At 26.2% G+C, this 14,068-nt stretch overlaps 1 protein-coding gene across 1 annotated transcript; it reads right to left on the reverse strand.

Annotated features, from left to right (window-relative positions):
• Positions 1–2,739: 2,739 nt before the first annotated feature.
• On the reverse strand, positions 2,740–6,456 carry LOC107634097 (uncharacterized). The gene is made up of 2 exons (XM_016337675.3): positions 6,145–6,456; positions 2,740–3,930 (listed from the first exon to the last, which is right to left on the reverse strand). Exons 1-2 carry the CDS (start codon positions 6,417–6,419, stop codon positions 3,216–3,218), a joined length of 990 nt encoding a protein of 329 aa, XP_016193161.1. The 5' UTR covers positions 6,420–6,456; the 3' UTR covers positions 2,740–3,215.
• Between the last annotated feature and the right edge of the window lie 7,612 nt (positions 6,457–14,068).

Below are 14,068 nucleotides of genomic sequence, written 5' to 3' on the forward strand. Positions count from 1 at the left end.
TTTTCTCTGTTTTATTCTTTAATTTTTTGGTGATATTACTTTGATTTCTTTGTGGCTATAATGTGTTTGGTTTGAAGTTCTTGGCTTTTTGTACATATAATGATACTCATCCACTGATGCTGTTGTGAACTTTTGCTAGCTAAATACACGTAATAGATCCAGGTTTTATTCAACTTCAGAAGGGAGATCGTGGTTCATCATCATTGTGAATCTTTGCACTAATAGAAATTGAACCAAGTTGCCTGAAAACAATGTCACTATATATACCAATTGCGCAATTATAGAAAAAAGATCATGATTACGCTGCTTAATGAGTGCTTACAGCACAATACACATTACCATTCTTCTCCATTATTCTTGCACAAAGGAATCATGCAACCGGTGAATGTCTCTGATTTCCGTTCATTTATCTCATAATTACAAAGGAAGTATGAACAACGTGAGTGTGAATTATTATAAATAATGATAACTACAAATAAATAAAGATTTAATTATTCCGTTGTAGTTTTATTAAATTTGTAATTAGATTTTTATATTTTTTTCTTTCAATTGGATTCTTATATTATTTTTAATTTTGTAATTAGATTTTATTAGTGTAAAAAATATTAGAATTAACGAAATATTTTTTATAAATTGAAGGTACTTACAATTAAGAATCTAATTAATTAGATCTTTGATTATATATTTTTTGAGAAAAATATTCTGTTAATTTTAATATTTTTAATACAAAAAATTTAATTTTAAATTAAAAATAATATAAGAATCTAATTAAAAAAATATAAAAATTTAATTGCAAAAAGGAGATAACATGTTAGGGTGATAGAGTCTCAATAAAGGTATATACCCAAAATGAAACTTAAGCATAAATTAAGAAAGACAGAGATCTAATCTAATAATAACTTCCTCTAAAATAGGTTTCAATCACAATCACAAGCAAAATCATGTCAGCATGCACCATCATCAACTATTGCATATTTTATCGCTATTACTATATTTTAAAAAAAAAAAAAACAAATTTTTAAATACACTCCATCACCGTTTTCTCTAAATTCTACTATTATTAAGATCTTTAAATACTTTGTCCCATGAAAAAACTTACCCCTTAATAATAATTAATAACAAAGATGTGTTTGATACTTTGACATTAGAGTAGAGATTGGATAGTTAAGTTGCATGGGGGGTTAGGACATCGTACCCTTTCTTTCTCGTTCGATGACAAGTTCAAAATAACCAAATGCTAAAAAATCAGGGAAGTGAAAAATTTTTCAAAGATTGAGAAATCTTACACTCCTTTGTTATTATTATTGTTATTTATACTATTATCAAATGTGCATTATTCTAAAAGTTATATATATATATATATAAAAGCTAATTATTTATACAAACCCTGTTAAGTGTTAACTTTTGACTATCATTATTATTATAGCATATAAATTAAAGTGAGTCAAAAGTAAATTATTAGGTAAAGATAAGTAAAAGTTATAATCACTAGGTTCTAGTAGCTACTTTATTTTTTATTTTTTATTTTTTATTTTTTTACTTTAAATAGCACATGACCCTCACTATTTCTCTTCTCTTTAAATTCTAAATTACCTGGCCTCTTTCTTTATAATTAAGTTTCAAAAAATAATAAAATTGTATAAATGGAAAAAATTATCCCTAAAATGAATATGAAAACTAATAGTTAATAAATCATAATACTTAAAATAAAACCAGTATTTACAAATAGTTAGTGCTATAGAAAATATTCAAAGTTGACAAAAATATTCTAAACTTCAAAATCCTTTACATACATTTAATAAATATATTACATTGAGACTTTGTTTGCATGTAAAAGAGTGAAAAATTTATACGCTAATGATGGAAATTTAGGAGAATATATATATTAGTCAACCTGGTTCTTCATTAATTTAAAGTTTATGCTACGTAGGAGAATATATATTTGTACTTTGTTTCTAGAGATCACAATTACTTTTCTATTGTTGGATGGAATCTTAATATATATTTTATTCTAAATGAGTACTAATTATAATAAAATGAATTTTAATATGCTTAAGTTTATAATAGTTATGGTAATTATATAAGTACTGTTAAAATTAAAATTATATATTTTTTATATTTTAAATTTTTTAGTAATATCTTTTAAAAATTGTTATTAAAAAAATAAATAATATTATTTTAATTTTAATATTATTTTTCAAAATACTAAAACCATCATAATCATTATAACATAAACATACTAAAATACATCTTATAATAACACAACTTTAATAAAAATCAGTGTCTAAACTCTAAAATTTAGTCATTCTATCTGTATTATCTGTCATGATTGATGGTGTTGGTAGGTTAAAGTAATTCACAAAGACATAAACACGTGTTAATTATGGCATGGCACGTTAATTTTCCAATGGAAAATGATACCTTAAACCACTCTCTGATCCTTTTTTTCTTGTCTCCGTCCATAAGCACATACAACTTGTCATCTCAAATTAAGTTGCTTTAAATTCACTTCATGATAACTATCCATCCGGAAGTAGACTTATATTGCTAATTTAACGTTAGCACTCATGATTTATCAATATATATTATCATATTTATCTATCTTTTATTTAGAATTTGAAAAACCAAGATGAAGTAATAATTACTCTTGTTGGAATTCAACCGTGTTAACCTAAACTAACTTTCATATAATAATAATAATAGTCCGGTTGAAATTAACTACTTGAACAGTCCCTAGCTAGTAAGTAACACTGATTAATTAAAGTAATTCATCAAGTTTATACACACAACCATGACGCAAATCTGATGGTTGCTTCAAAAAGAGATTAAAGGGGTGGTTAGTGGGAAGAGAATTGTTACTAATACAAACAAATAAAGTAACTAATGAATAACAAACTTATCGCTAATGCATGATGAACCATTTTAATTTGTACACATACATACATCTAGAAATATATATTACAATGACTCACAAAATATTCTTGTAATTATTGACTACTACTATTCAATTTCATAATAATATGAACTCTTTTTTTTTTTTTTATTTGAGTTATTTCATAGCTGCCTTGGCTTTTTAATGTGTGAATAATTTGCTCATCATCATATATATATATGAGGTACAGTAATAATAATCACAAACCTACAAATATTACAAGGATTGATTGTGCCTAGCTATATTAATTAGTAAGATGAAACAATAATGATGATTTGGATCATCAATTTGAAAAATCAGCAAGAAAGGGAAAAGATGTAACATCTTTCATGAATTCTTCCAAGTCCCACTCTCCCAAGGTCAACTCTTCATGAAACAAATTCTCCACCACCCCACCCTTCATGATCTTGTTGTTATTGCAGCTGTTAACAATGCTGTTTATGTCATCAAAGTAATTGGCACTCTCCAACACTTTTAGGTTATTATCATGGTCAGAAAAAGTGTTAGTATTAGTATTAGTATTATCCCCTACTACTACTTCTTCAGCAACAAGATTATTAATATTATTATTATTATTATTATTATCTAGACTCCCAATCACACCATTTTCCAAATCATAAAAGCCTTTGTTGTTGAATCCATTAGCTGCTGGAATGTTAAGACCATGATCTAGCATAGGCAACCTGTCAATTAGGGTGTTGAGAACTGTGTTTTGCATTGATGATGATGATGATGAAGAAGAAGAATTGAACACTAGTGGCATAAGATGAAGATGGTGTTGATGAAATTGTTGTGTAGTAGAATTACTATTAAACCCTTCTCCTCCTCCTACAATGTTGTTGTTGTTGTTAGGGTCATAAGAGGAATAATCATGATCATCGCTTGCATTTGGTGAAGTAGTTGATTGCTGCTTGAGTCTTTTCTTGATTGTTGAATTCCAAAAGTTCTTGATTTCATTGTCGGTTCTTCCAGGTAAACGCGCAGCTATTTGTGACCATCTTTAACATGCATGTTTAAATGTCAGTAATAATAATAGAGAATAATAATTTACATAACATATGATATTATTAAGGTAGACCATGATATAATATAAGAGGAGTGATAAGGATGAATAGATTTTGTGAGTTGTAGTTATTAATTAACGAGAAAGTTTAAGGATAGTATTTTTATTGAAATTTAGTTAGTATTTAATCATCAAAAGAAAAATAAATAATTTTATATTATTAAATATCATATCACACCATTAAAAATATTAATAATGGCTAATTGATGACTATCCATTAAAAAATTTATTGGTCTCTTAAACTTTTTTTTAATTAATTATTATTAATATTTTTATTAATATGAGATTATATTTAATGATGTAAAATTATTCATTTTTTAATTAAATATTGAACAAATTTTAATAAAAATGTTAATTTTCTAAATTTTTTTCATAATATAATATAATAACTAACGCATTATATTATCATTTTTTATGCAGTTGTTTTTTGTTTAAAATTATTAATTAAAAATTATTAAATAATAATTTAATTAAATATATTAAATTATTTAATATTCTTAACTAATAATTTTATTTTAAAATAATTGCAAGTGAGTTTTATCTTATTTATTTATGTTTAATGATACAGAGCTGGAGTATCTTTAACTCGAAGTCAAGAGGCAAAAGAACCATAACGCGAATAAAATTTTATTTATTTATTCATTCTTGGGTATGTTATACACTACAAGCTAGAAGGAGCCGCCTAATTTAATTAATGCATGTTGTGCATGTATTTATATTGTTCAACTTTGACATTTGTGGCTTATCTCTTGGACTAATATATACACAGGATCATATATTTTGACATCCGAAGACTACTTGTCTTATCGTATATATTATTTTTCTTATTTAATTTTATCTTTCAATTAAAGCATTTTATAAGATTGAGGTGGCATTTGAAAAATTTAGGATGTGTTTGATTTGTATTTGTATTTTTTTAATTTTAGTATTTTTTATTTTTAAAATTTTGTTATATTTATTGTTTTTTAATAAAATTATAAAATATAAAATATTAAAAATAAAAATTTAAATTAATTTTTAAAAATAGTTTAAAAATATTAAATAATTATGTTTGATAAATTAAAATAAAAATAAATTTTAATAAACATGTTACAAAAAATATATTTGATAAATTTATTTTAATATTTAAAATAATTTTAATAGACATAAATATAATAAAAAATAAAAATAAATATAAATATTCATTAATATATTAAATTTTTTACTTTAGAGGTACAAATAAGTTTCAAAAGCACACTTAACATTTTAAAATTAAAAGTACAAAACACATGATTTTTTTAAACATGAAATAAAAGGCATAAATACCTTTTGAAAAAATTTTATTATTAGGCTCCTCTTGAGTAATAAGATTACCACATAATTAAAAGTGATATTATCGTTTGTGTCTTTAAGAAATACATATAAAATATAGTTGACATTATTATAATAATTTAAAAGGACATAAAACTAATTATCAATATATATACGCATACAGAGATAATATTTCGTATCTACTACTCTTTAATCTCTTAGTTTCCTATTTAATTTCAGAGTAGGTAGTGGCTAAATTTCACACAGACACATTTGAAGGATTTCTTCAAAAAATAGTGGCATGCTGCAGTAATTAATGACCAAAATATTTAAGTGTTTTTTTTTCCTACCCAAAAAATTAAGCATTTTCACCTTTAGATTGGTTAATCATATGAAATGCAGAAATTTATATGAAGTCATCATAAGTACTAAGAAAGAAACTCAGGAGCATGAACCCTATATACTATTCAATTCTTGTATTATTTTCAAATATTAATAATGCAAATAATTAAAAATAATGTTATTAATTAGAGTCATATTATATATACGTATAAATGAGAAGCCTTAAAAGGTTGTTATACATGTATATATATGATACTGTGTTTTACATACTACTACCACAAAAATGGAGTTTAACCACCAAATTTTAACTACAAACACTAAATCGTGATAAAAATAAATGAACATATCTTTTATTTATCACGAAACATTGTTACAGTGGCTAAAATTTAACCTTCTGCCACACACAATATTTTTCGTAGTTGTACGTTGTACTTCCTGCTTATGCTTAAGTGTCATGATTATCCTGTTTTGAATAAATTAATTTATTAAATAAGTTTATTAATGAAGAAGTAGATACCTATTTCCAAGAAGAGAGTGGAAATGGATGATGAGTTGTTGTTCATGGGGAGAGAATGCACCACGTTTAAGGTCAGGTCTGAGGTAATTGATCCATCGAAGGCGACAACTCTTACCACATCTTTGGAGGCCCGCATTCCTAGCAACATCACTCCAACAACCTTGTCCATTGTTCATCATGTAGTTCATCAACTTGTCATCTTCCTCCGGTGACCACAACCCTTTTCTCAACTTGTTGTTTTTCGATGATGATGATTGCTCACTACCCTTCCTCATTCTTCTTCTTCTTCTTCTTCTTTGCTTCCTTCCTTCCTTGGCTATTGTAGATAAGAGAAGAGATTATGATTTATAGAGAGATCATAAGAAGAAGAAGCTTCATTCATAGTGATGGGCATAATGATGATGGTGATGGTTGTGGGGTTTGCTTACAAAATAGGGAATGAAAGAAAGAAAGAAAGAAAGAGAAGAGAGGGTTGGTTGGTTGATGAGTCAGTAGAAAACGGTTTCGAGAGCGACTTCATAAGAAACATTGCTGTCGTCTTCTCTTTGACTCCATGCTCTTATTATTCTCTATTTTTTTCTTCACTCACAAGGTAATCATCATACGCTGCCACACACTCTTTTTCTTTTTCAAATTATTCATTTATACTATTTTTTTCTGTCTATATATACAAATACAATTTCGCTACTTTACCTACAGTATTTCTCTGCCAATTTCTACTAACTCTTATTTATAACTGTGTTTAATAAAAATGTTTTTATAGATGTGTCTAATAAAAATATCTTTTTATAACTGTATTTAATAGAAGTATTTTTATAGATATATTTTCTGAATGTGTCTTTTTATATATATATTTAAAATATAATAATTAATTATTATTATTTATTGGTAATAAATTGACAGATAATATGTTAGTACCATATACTTTTTCATACAAATATACGTATATGTACATATACATATATGATATATATCAGTTTGTTTTACAACCAAGGCAAGTTATTTGCTTCCATTTTACATAATCTACCCCGCCTACACGTGTGATTTAAGATATTCAACATACATTCATATATCTATATTATTATGATTATGATATAGAAAAGAAGAAATCAATGAACCCATGTTTATTTTTTATTGATAAAATGTCTTGAATTTCAACCTCTGTATGTTTAATTTTGAAAGAATTATCAGCTTAATTAAAAAAAAAAATCAACTATTTTTCGGCTGATCTAAATCTTATATCTTAAACTTTAAATTATAAAATAACTTAAATTAAAAAATATTTTTATAATAAAATTTAATTAATATATATTAACTACTTAAAAAGTTAGTTTTATGTACTTTATCTATTTTTATTATAAAAAAAATATAAATATTAGTCTATTATGAGATAAATCATAATTATGCTAAGCCTCTTGACTCTTGTTACTTTGTTAATTAATTTTTATGTGCATAAGAACCACATGCGTGCTTTGTATACAAACAATCAAAATGCAGAAAAAGTAATATAGACTCAAAAAATGTGTATATGAACATGAAATATATTCTATGTTCTATATTCTATACACCCCTTTAGTTCACTCATTTGTGAAAAGTGACAAAGAAAAAAAGAATTTTGGAGGTTTCTTCCGTCCTATACTTTAATTTTATCATACATATAGGTCGTCTTAGATCAGCAAATCTCTTATAAAATACACTGAATCCAAAATTCCATAATCATCAGCTGGTGGGAGTCATCATAAGAAGAATTTTGAAAGCAATCACAGCCGTTTAGTTTTATGATATATAAGAGAGAAGTCACTTCTATATATATATGTTGATTGGTTGTTAAGTCAAGAAGAAGAGGTACTATTATCATTATTATTGATTATTAATATCAATGTATATTTTGTACACTAAATAAATATACAATAATGTTACGGAAACAAAAAAATATTTATTTAATTTAATATTTATTAATTATTGTAATAATTAATATATATTAAATAAGATAAATTTTTATTATTTTTGATTAATTCTTTTTGGTTATTAAATATTTTTAATAAGTATAAGTATAACGAGTTTATCCTACTTATTCGGAAATATTTGGCAACCAAAGAAAATCAGCCAAAAACAGTCATAACTTGCCTTATTTAGCATTCATTAATTGTTGCGATAATTGATTAATGCTAAATAAGGCAAATTCTGGCTGTTTTTTTTGTCTACCTAACATTATCTTTTTTTTGGTGAAAATGTAAGAACTTGCCTTATTTAGCATTAATTAATTATCGCAACAATTAATAAATGCTAAATAAGGCAAATTATGGCTGTTTTTGGCTGATTTTCTTTGGTTACCAAACATTTTCGAGGTAGACAAAAAAAACAGACAGAACTTGCCTTATTTAGCATTAATTAATTATCGCAACAATTAATGAATGCTAAACAAGACAAATCATGGCTGTTTTTTTGTTGATTTTCTTTTGTTACCAATCATTTTCGAAAAAAAAAAACTAAATTATATAAATAGCAACATATTATTCGTAGGATAATTAAAGTCTCATTTTGGCTGCGGATATAATAAATGGGTGAGTAACACATTTAACATACATATATATTTATATATGGAAGGTGTGATTCTGCAGAAGAGAGAATGCAAGTTTTCATAAACAGTAAACTAATAAAGAGCAAAAGATGAGTAAATTGTGATTGAAGGAAGATGATTATGTTCATTTTGGGTTTTGTCATAAAAAGCTTGTTTTGGTTTTGTCATGTATATTCTCTTTTTTCTTTAAACAAAGGTGATGAATCATTTGAGAAAAAAGAAGAAAGAAATGGTGCAACAACAAGATCATTGACTTTTTTTACTCTATCTTTTTAAAGCAATATTTAAGGTACAAATATTTATACATGAAAAAATAATGCAGACTGAAATTTTTTTATGATACAATAATCAGCATTATAATACCTCCTGCAACACAAAGTTGAATTAATTTTTCAAGGGTGTGGGTCATATTATTGTGGTTATTATTATTTTTTTATTTTAAAATAAGCTTCTGAAAATTGAAAAATCTTCTATGTTTATAATAGATGATTTGTAATAATTAAAAGTGTGGGGTTTAAAACTTCACGTCATAACACTTATCAAAATGCCATTGGATGAATTTGAAGGACAATCTCGCTACGTTATCAACAACATTTTTGCCAACTTCTGCCAACTCTTATTTATAACTGTGTTTAATGGAAGTGTCTTTGTGAATGTGTCTAATAAAAATGTCTTTTTTATGATTTTGTTTAATAAAAATATCTTTATAAATATATTTTCTGAATATATCTCTTTATATATGTGTTTAAAATATAATAATTAATTATTATTGGCATATCCTATACTTTTACTTTCAAGAATCATAAAAAGATCCTCTACTGCTATATATGCATAGCTAGTACAAGCACTAATAATTTAATTTGAATTATTATTAACGCATAACTTTTATTTTTTATTTTCTTAAATATTTTCACTCCTAAAATTGGACAAAAAAATAAGAGACAGTTAGACTATTTTTTTTTATTATTAAAATAATTTTATATTATTATTTTTTAAATTTTAAATTTTTAATACAATCAATTAGTAAGGAAGACTTGAATTTAAATCTGATTTTAAAATAATGTGAAAAATGTGTCTTCCCTTTATCAGAATCATTTATCTGGATAAGATATTTATTATGATTGTTCTTTTTCATTGCAACCAACCATCTTAATTGTACTGGATTCTACAGGCTCAGAAAGGATAGAAGAATTGTCAAAAAAGTTGCCAGGATAATACAAGAAAAAGTGATGAAATCAATCAATTGCATTTATCAAAACAGCAACACTTCCCAGAGGGTCCAAGTGGGGAACATGGGGAAAAAGAGTGAAAGAATTTGGACGATATTATTCAGTCACAAAATCATGAAGTTCTGGAAACTACACAGTGAAATGTGGCACTTCATGATTTGCTTTAATTTTTGGTGTCGATTATGGAATTGACACTATGGCAAGGCGATATATATAGTTGCTTCCTAGGTAGAAAAATAAATAACTTTGTTGAATTACTATGCATAATTAGTGTAAAATTATGTGGAAATGAAATATTTATTAAAATATTATTAAAATTGTTAGTAGTTAAGAGTTAAGTCAGTAATAGCTAGTAGTTAATAGATAAATATTTATGAGATTAGTTGAAAGTATCTTTATAAATATCATCACTTTTGTATAATGTAAAACAACTTTAATACAACAACTTCATATAATATTATCTTCTTATTCTGCTCTTCTTCTCCCAAAAATTTAACAATATTTATTGGTTGTTTATAAAAAAAAACAATAATGCATGAAAATTAAAATAAAAAAGCTTAAGGAAGGAAAATGAAACCAAAAAAAAAAATGTCCAACTCAGTTTCAATCTATGTCGTTAGCACAACATCATATTGCTTTGACTTCAAATAATATAATGATTGATCACATTTTTGGCAGATACTATAGGCTCTACAGAAAGATGTAAAAGGATTCATGTCCACTATCCTAAAAAACATCACGTATATTCACATAAGAATTGACCCTTGTTTTAAGTTGCTTCAAAATGCATCCATTAGTATCTAATTTGTAGAAAGGTATAATCAAGGTATGCATAACACTAATGTAATGACTTAACCTCGTTTGAATTTGATGATGCCACATATATACGTACAACTTTGTTGGAGATTAGTAGCTAGCTAAATTATTAGTCACAAAACTCCAAAATTTCAAAGGCTTCTTCATTACACGCTTTCTTAAGTACCTTTTTAATGTTCCATTGGCAAAACTTTAGGCCTTATTGTTCAAGTTGATTACCTCATAAATAAGCAAGCATGACTTTAGTTAGATGAAAGTGGGTCCTACTAACAACAACTTACCATTACAAACCTAGTAATAAAGTAAGAAAAGTGCAACCACCAGAGTTAACGGATTGTCTCTAATATTAGTGGTGGTTATGTGCATATAGAAGGAACCCGTTTTCTTAGTTTATTATCATATCATATCAAATGAAATTAGTCATAGAAATGACAGATTAAATTATTCTAAAGTCGGGTGCTTAGTAAAGTAAAAAAATATAGTCTACTTACTCTCGAATTAAAGAATTAATTTTTTTCTAAAGTGAATAAATTAATATAATAAAAAATAAAACTTAATCACTTTTAAGTTAAGATAGAAAAACTCACATATAATAAAAATTACAAACTCAATAATAATCAACCTTTTATTTTATTATTTTACAATTTTTTGTATTTTAAAAGATATTTTTTTAATCAAAATAATAAGATTCATACAAAATAAAATTTATAAATTTAATAGTAATTAATCTCTTATTTTTATTATTTTACCAATCTTTTTCTGAAGAACTTTTTCGGAAAATATATATCTAAAATGTTGTTAAGATAACAGAATTTCCTAGCAATTGAGCCACATACATGGTTGGTTAAGTTGTTTTAAAATGGAGAAATGATATTTTGTTTTTATAAACTGCGGGGCCTCAAACACAGTTGTTACCCAATAAACTAAATATAAAACTACCCAAGACTAAAATAAAGCTAAAGCCCAAACCCAAAGCCGAAGAGTGGAATAGTGAAAGGGTATTGCTCCAGTAATAAAATATTGTTAATATAACTAGAGTAAATACCCAACCCGGTCCTGTCCATATCAAATTAGGACAACGCGATTCCTCACCAGAAAATTAATCCACGTCGGTCCTTGTCTATGCATAAAATAACTCATCGCGCCCCCTCCCATGTATTCCCGTCCATGGACAGGGACCGGCGTGGTTACTTTTTTGGTGAGGGATCGCGTTGTCCTAATTTAAAATGGACAGGGACCGGGTTGGGTGTTTACTAAAAAAAATATTAAAATTAGTAGTGTCAAAAAATATTGCAAATTTTTTATTTTTTATTAAGATATAATTAGTTAAAAATATGACACTTCTATATGTTGAATATATTTTAAATATAATACTTCTCGATATTCATCCGATACAGTAAATCAGTAAAAGTGTTCGCACGTCATAATTGATATAACATGGAAAAAATATGTATTAAAATATTGAATCATTTATTATATTGACACATTGTGTAATAAATATAAATAATGCAACATAAGTGTTAAAGATATAAAAGATGAGAGAAGATTTACGAAAAAGAATGACACAAAAGTAAAAAAATTGATAATACACAATAAAATTAGTGAATATTACCTTGGTTATAAGATGTTTCACGTTGGCTATGTGAAAAGATTTTAGTAAAAATAATTGGTAAAATATCTATTATACTCTTAGCAATGAACTAGTTATATTTGAAATTTTTTATTAACTTCTTTATTTTTCCATTGGCGAGCAGCCATGAAGCAAAGTTAGGTTCTATACTTTCCAAAGAAAACAAAATCTGATATAAGAGAATAATAAATTTGTCAATAAAAAAAATTAATTTTTTCATAACAAAAAAAGTATTTTTTTATGAATATTAAACTTATTTTTATATGGTGATTAATTTTTTGTGTTAAGGTAATATAATTGTATAAAATAAGTTCTATATCTACATTATTAAAATCTTTTAACTTTTTTAATTTATTGAAAAATTAATATATTTAGGTGAATTTTTTCTAATATATTAATTTTAATAAATTGAATAAGAATTAATTTAAAGATGAAAGAATATCATGGCTTAATTTTTTTCTATAAAAATTTTTTTTGGATATTTTTGTTGAAAATTGGCCTTTTATTGAAAAAATTTGGATATTACTGTAAGTGGAACAGGTCTAACATATAAGATGGATCATAAGTCATAATTAAAACACAAAATACGTGTTGAACACTATATGTGTGCCATGCTTGGACGAATCTTTGACGACGCTGTAGTAACATCCCTTGCGTATCCAATTGTCAAATATCACTATATTAGACAAAACACCACTTTTATTTCTATACTTACTAAAAATAATTTCTAAAATATCAACTGTAGTAAAATTTTAAAAAATAGTCAACTAGTCTTTATATAATTTTTTTATAATATTAAATTTACAATATTTTCTGACACTACTAATTTTAATATTTTTTTTAGTAAACACCCAACCCGGTCCCTGTTTATTTTAAATTAGGACAACGCGATCCCTCACCAAAAAAGTAACCCACGCCGGTCCCTGTCCATGGACGGAAATACATGGAAGGGGGCGCGATGAGTTATTTTATGCATAGACAGGGACCGGCGTGGGTTACTTTTTTGGTGAGGAATCGCGTTGTCCTAATTTGATATGGACAGGGACCGGGTTGGGTGTTTACTCATATAACTAACTTGGATTGGTCGAGTGGTCAGCTCACTCGTTCGCTTAAGCAAGTGTCGGGGATTTGAATCCCGCCTTGTGCATGCATATAATTTCCTATTGTATCCAAGGAGGATGCTCCCGTAAAGATGGGTAAAACGTCTTTTTGTAAAGACGTTAATGTGTCGCATTATTATTGGACGTATTAATGAATTGGTTATTTTTTAATTTCTTAACAAACTAGAATAAAACCGTTGAGTTATATTCACGCGCTTTCATATTTTTCTCCGTGCCTCTTCTTTCTCTGTGCCTCTTCTTCTTCGTAATTTTTCTCTCTTGTTATCGTCGTCATCAACACCACCATTTTCTCCTCCTCCTCCTCTTCCTTCTTTTTTTATTGAAATTTTTTCTTCTCTTTTCTTTTTCTCTTTATCCTTCATCATCAGTTATCTCGTTATTGAAGATAATATATAATTCAGGTTCAGATTGTCAATTGAACCAGAACGAAATTGATTATTGTTTTGAATCCAATCAAGTGGCTAAGGTGTGGTTCAATTTAGAAGAAAAAATATAGCATTAGAGGAAACATTTTTCTGCAGCAAATTTGGGTGTAGCATGAAGATAT

Source organism: Arachis ipaensis, chromosome B3 (genome assembly GCF_059453495.1).
Source record: "Arachis ipaensis isolate K30076 ecotype BB chromosome B3, ASM5945349v1, whole genome shotgun sequence".
Classification (NCBI taxonomy): Eukaryota; Viridiplantae; Streptophyta; class Magnoliopsida; order Fabales; family Fabaceae; genus Arachis; species Arachis ipaensis.

Excerpts from the sequence above, each read along its gene's own strand:
- LOC107634097 (XM_016337675.3), bottom strand. The coding sequence starts at position 6,419 with ATGAGGAAGGGTAGTGAGCAATCATCATCATCGAAAAACAACAAGTTG. Across the intron at positions 3,931-6,144 it reads CACTCTCTTCTTGGAAATAG|ATGGTCACAAATAGCTGCGC; the intron begins GTATCTACTTCT and ends TGCATGTTAAAG.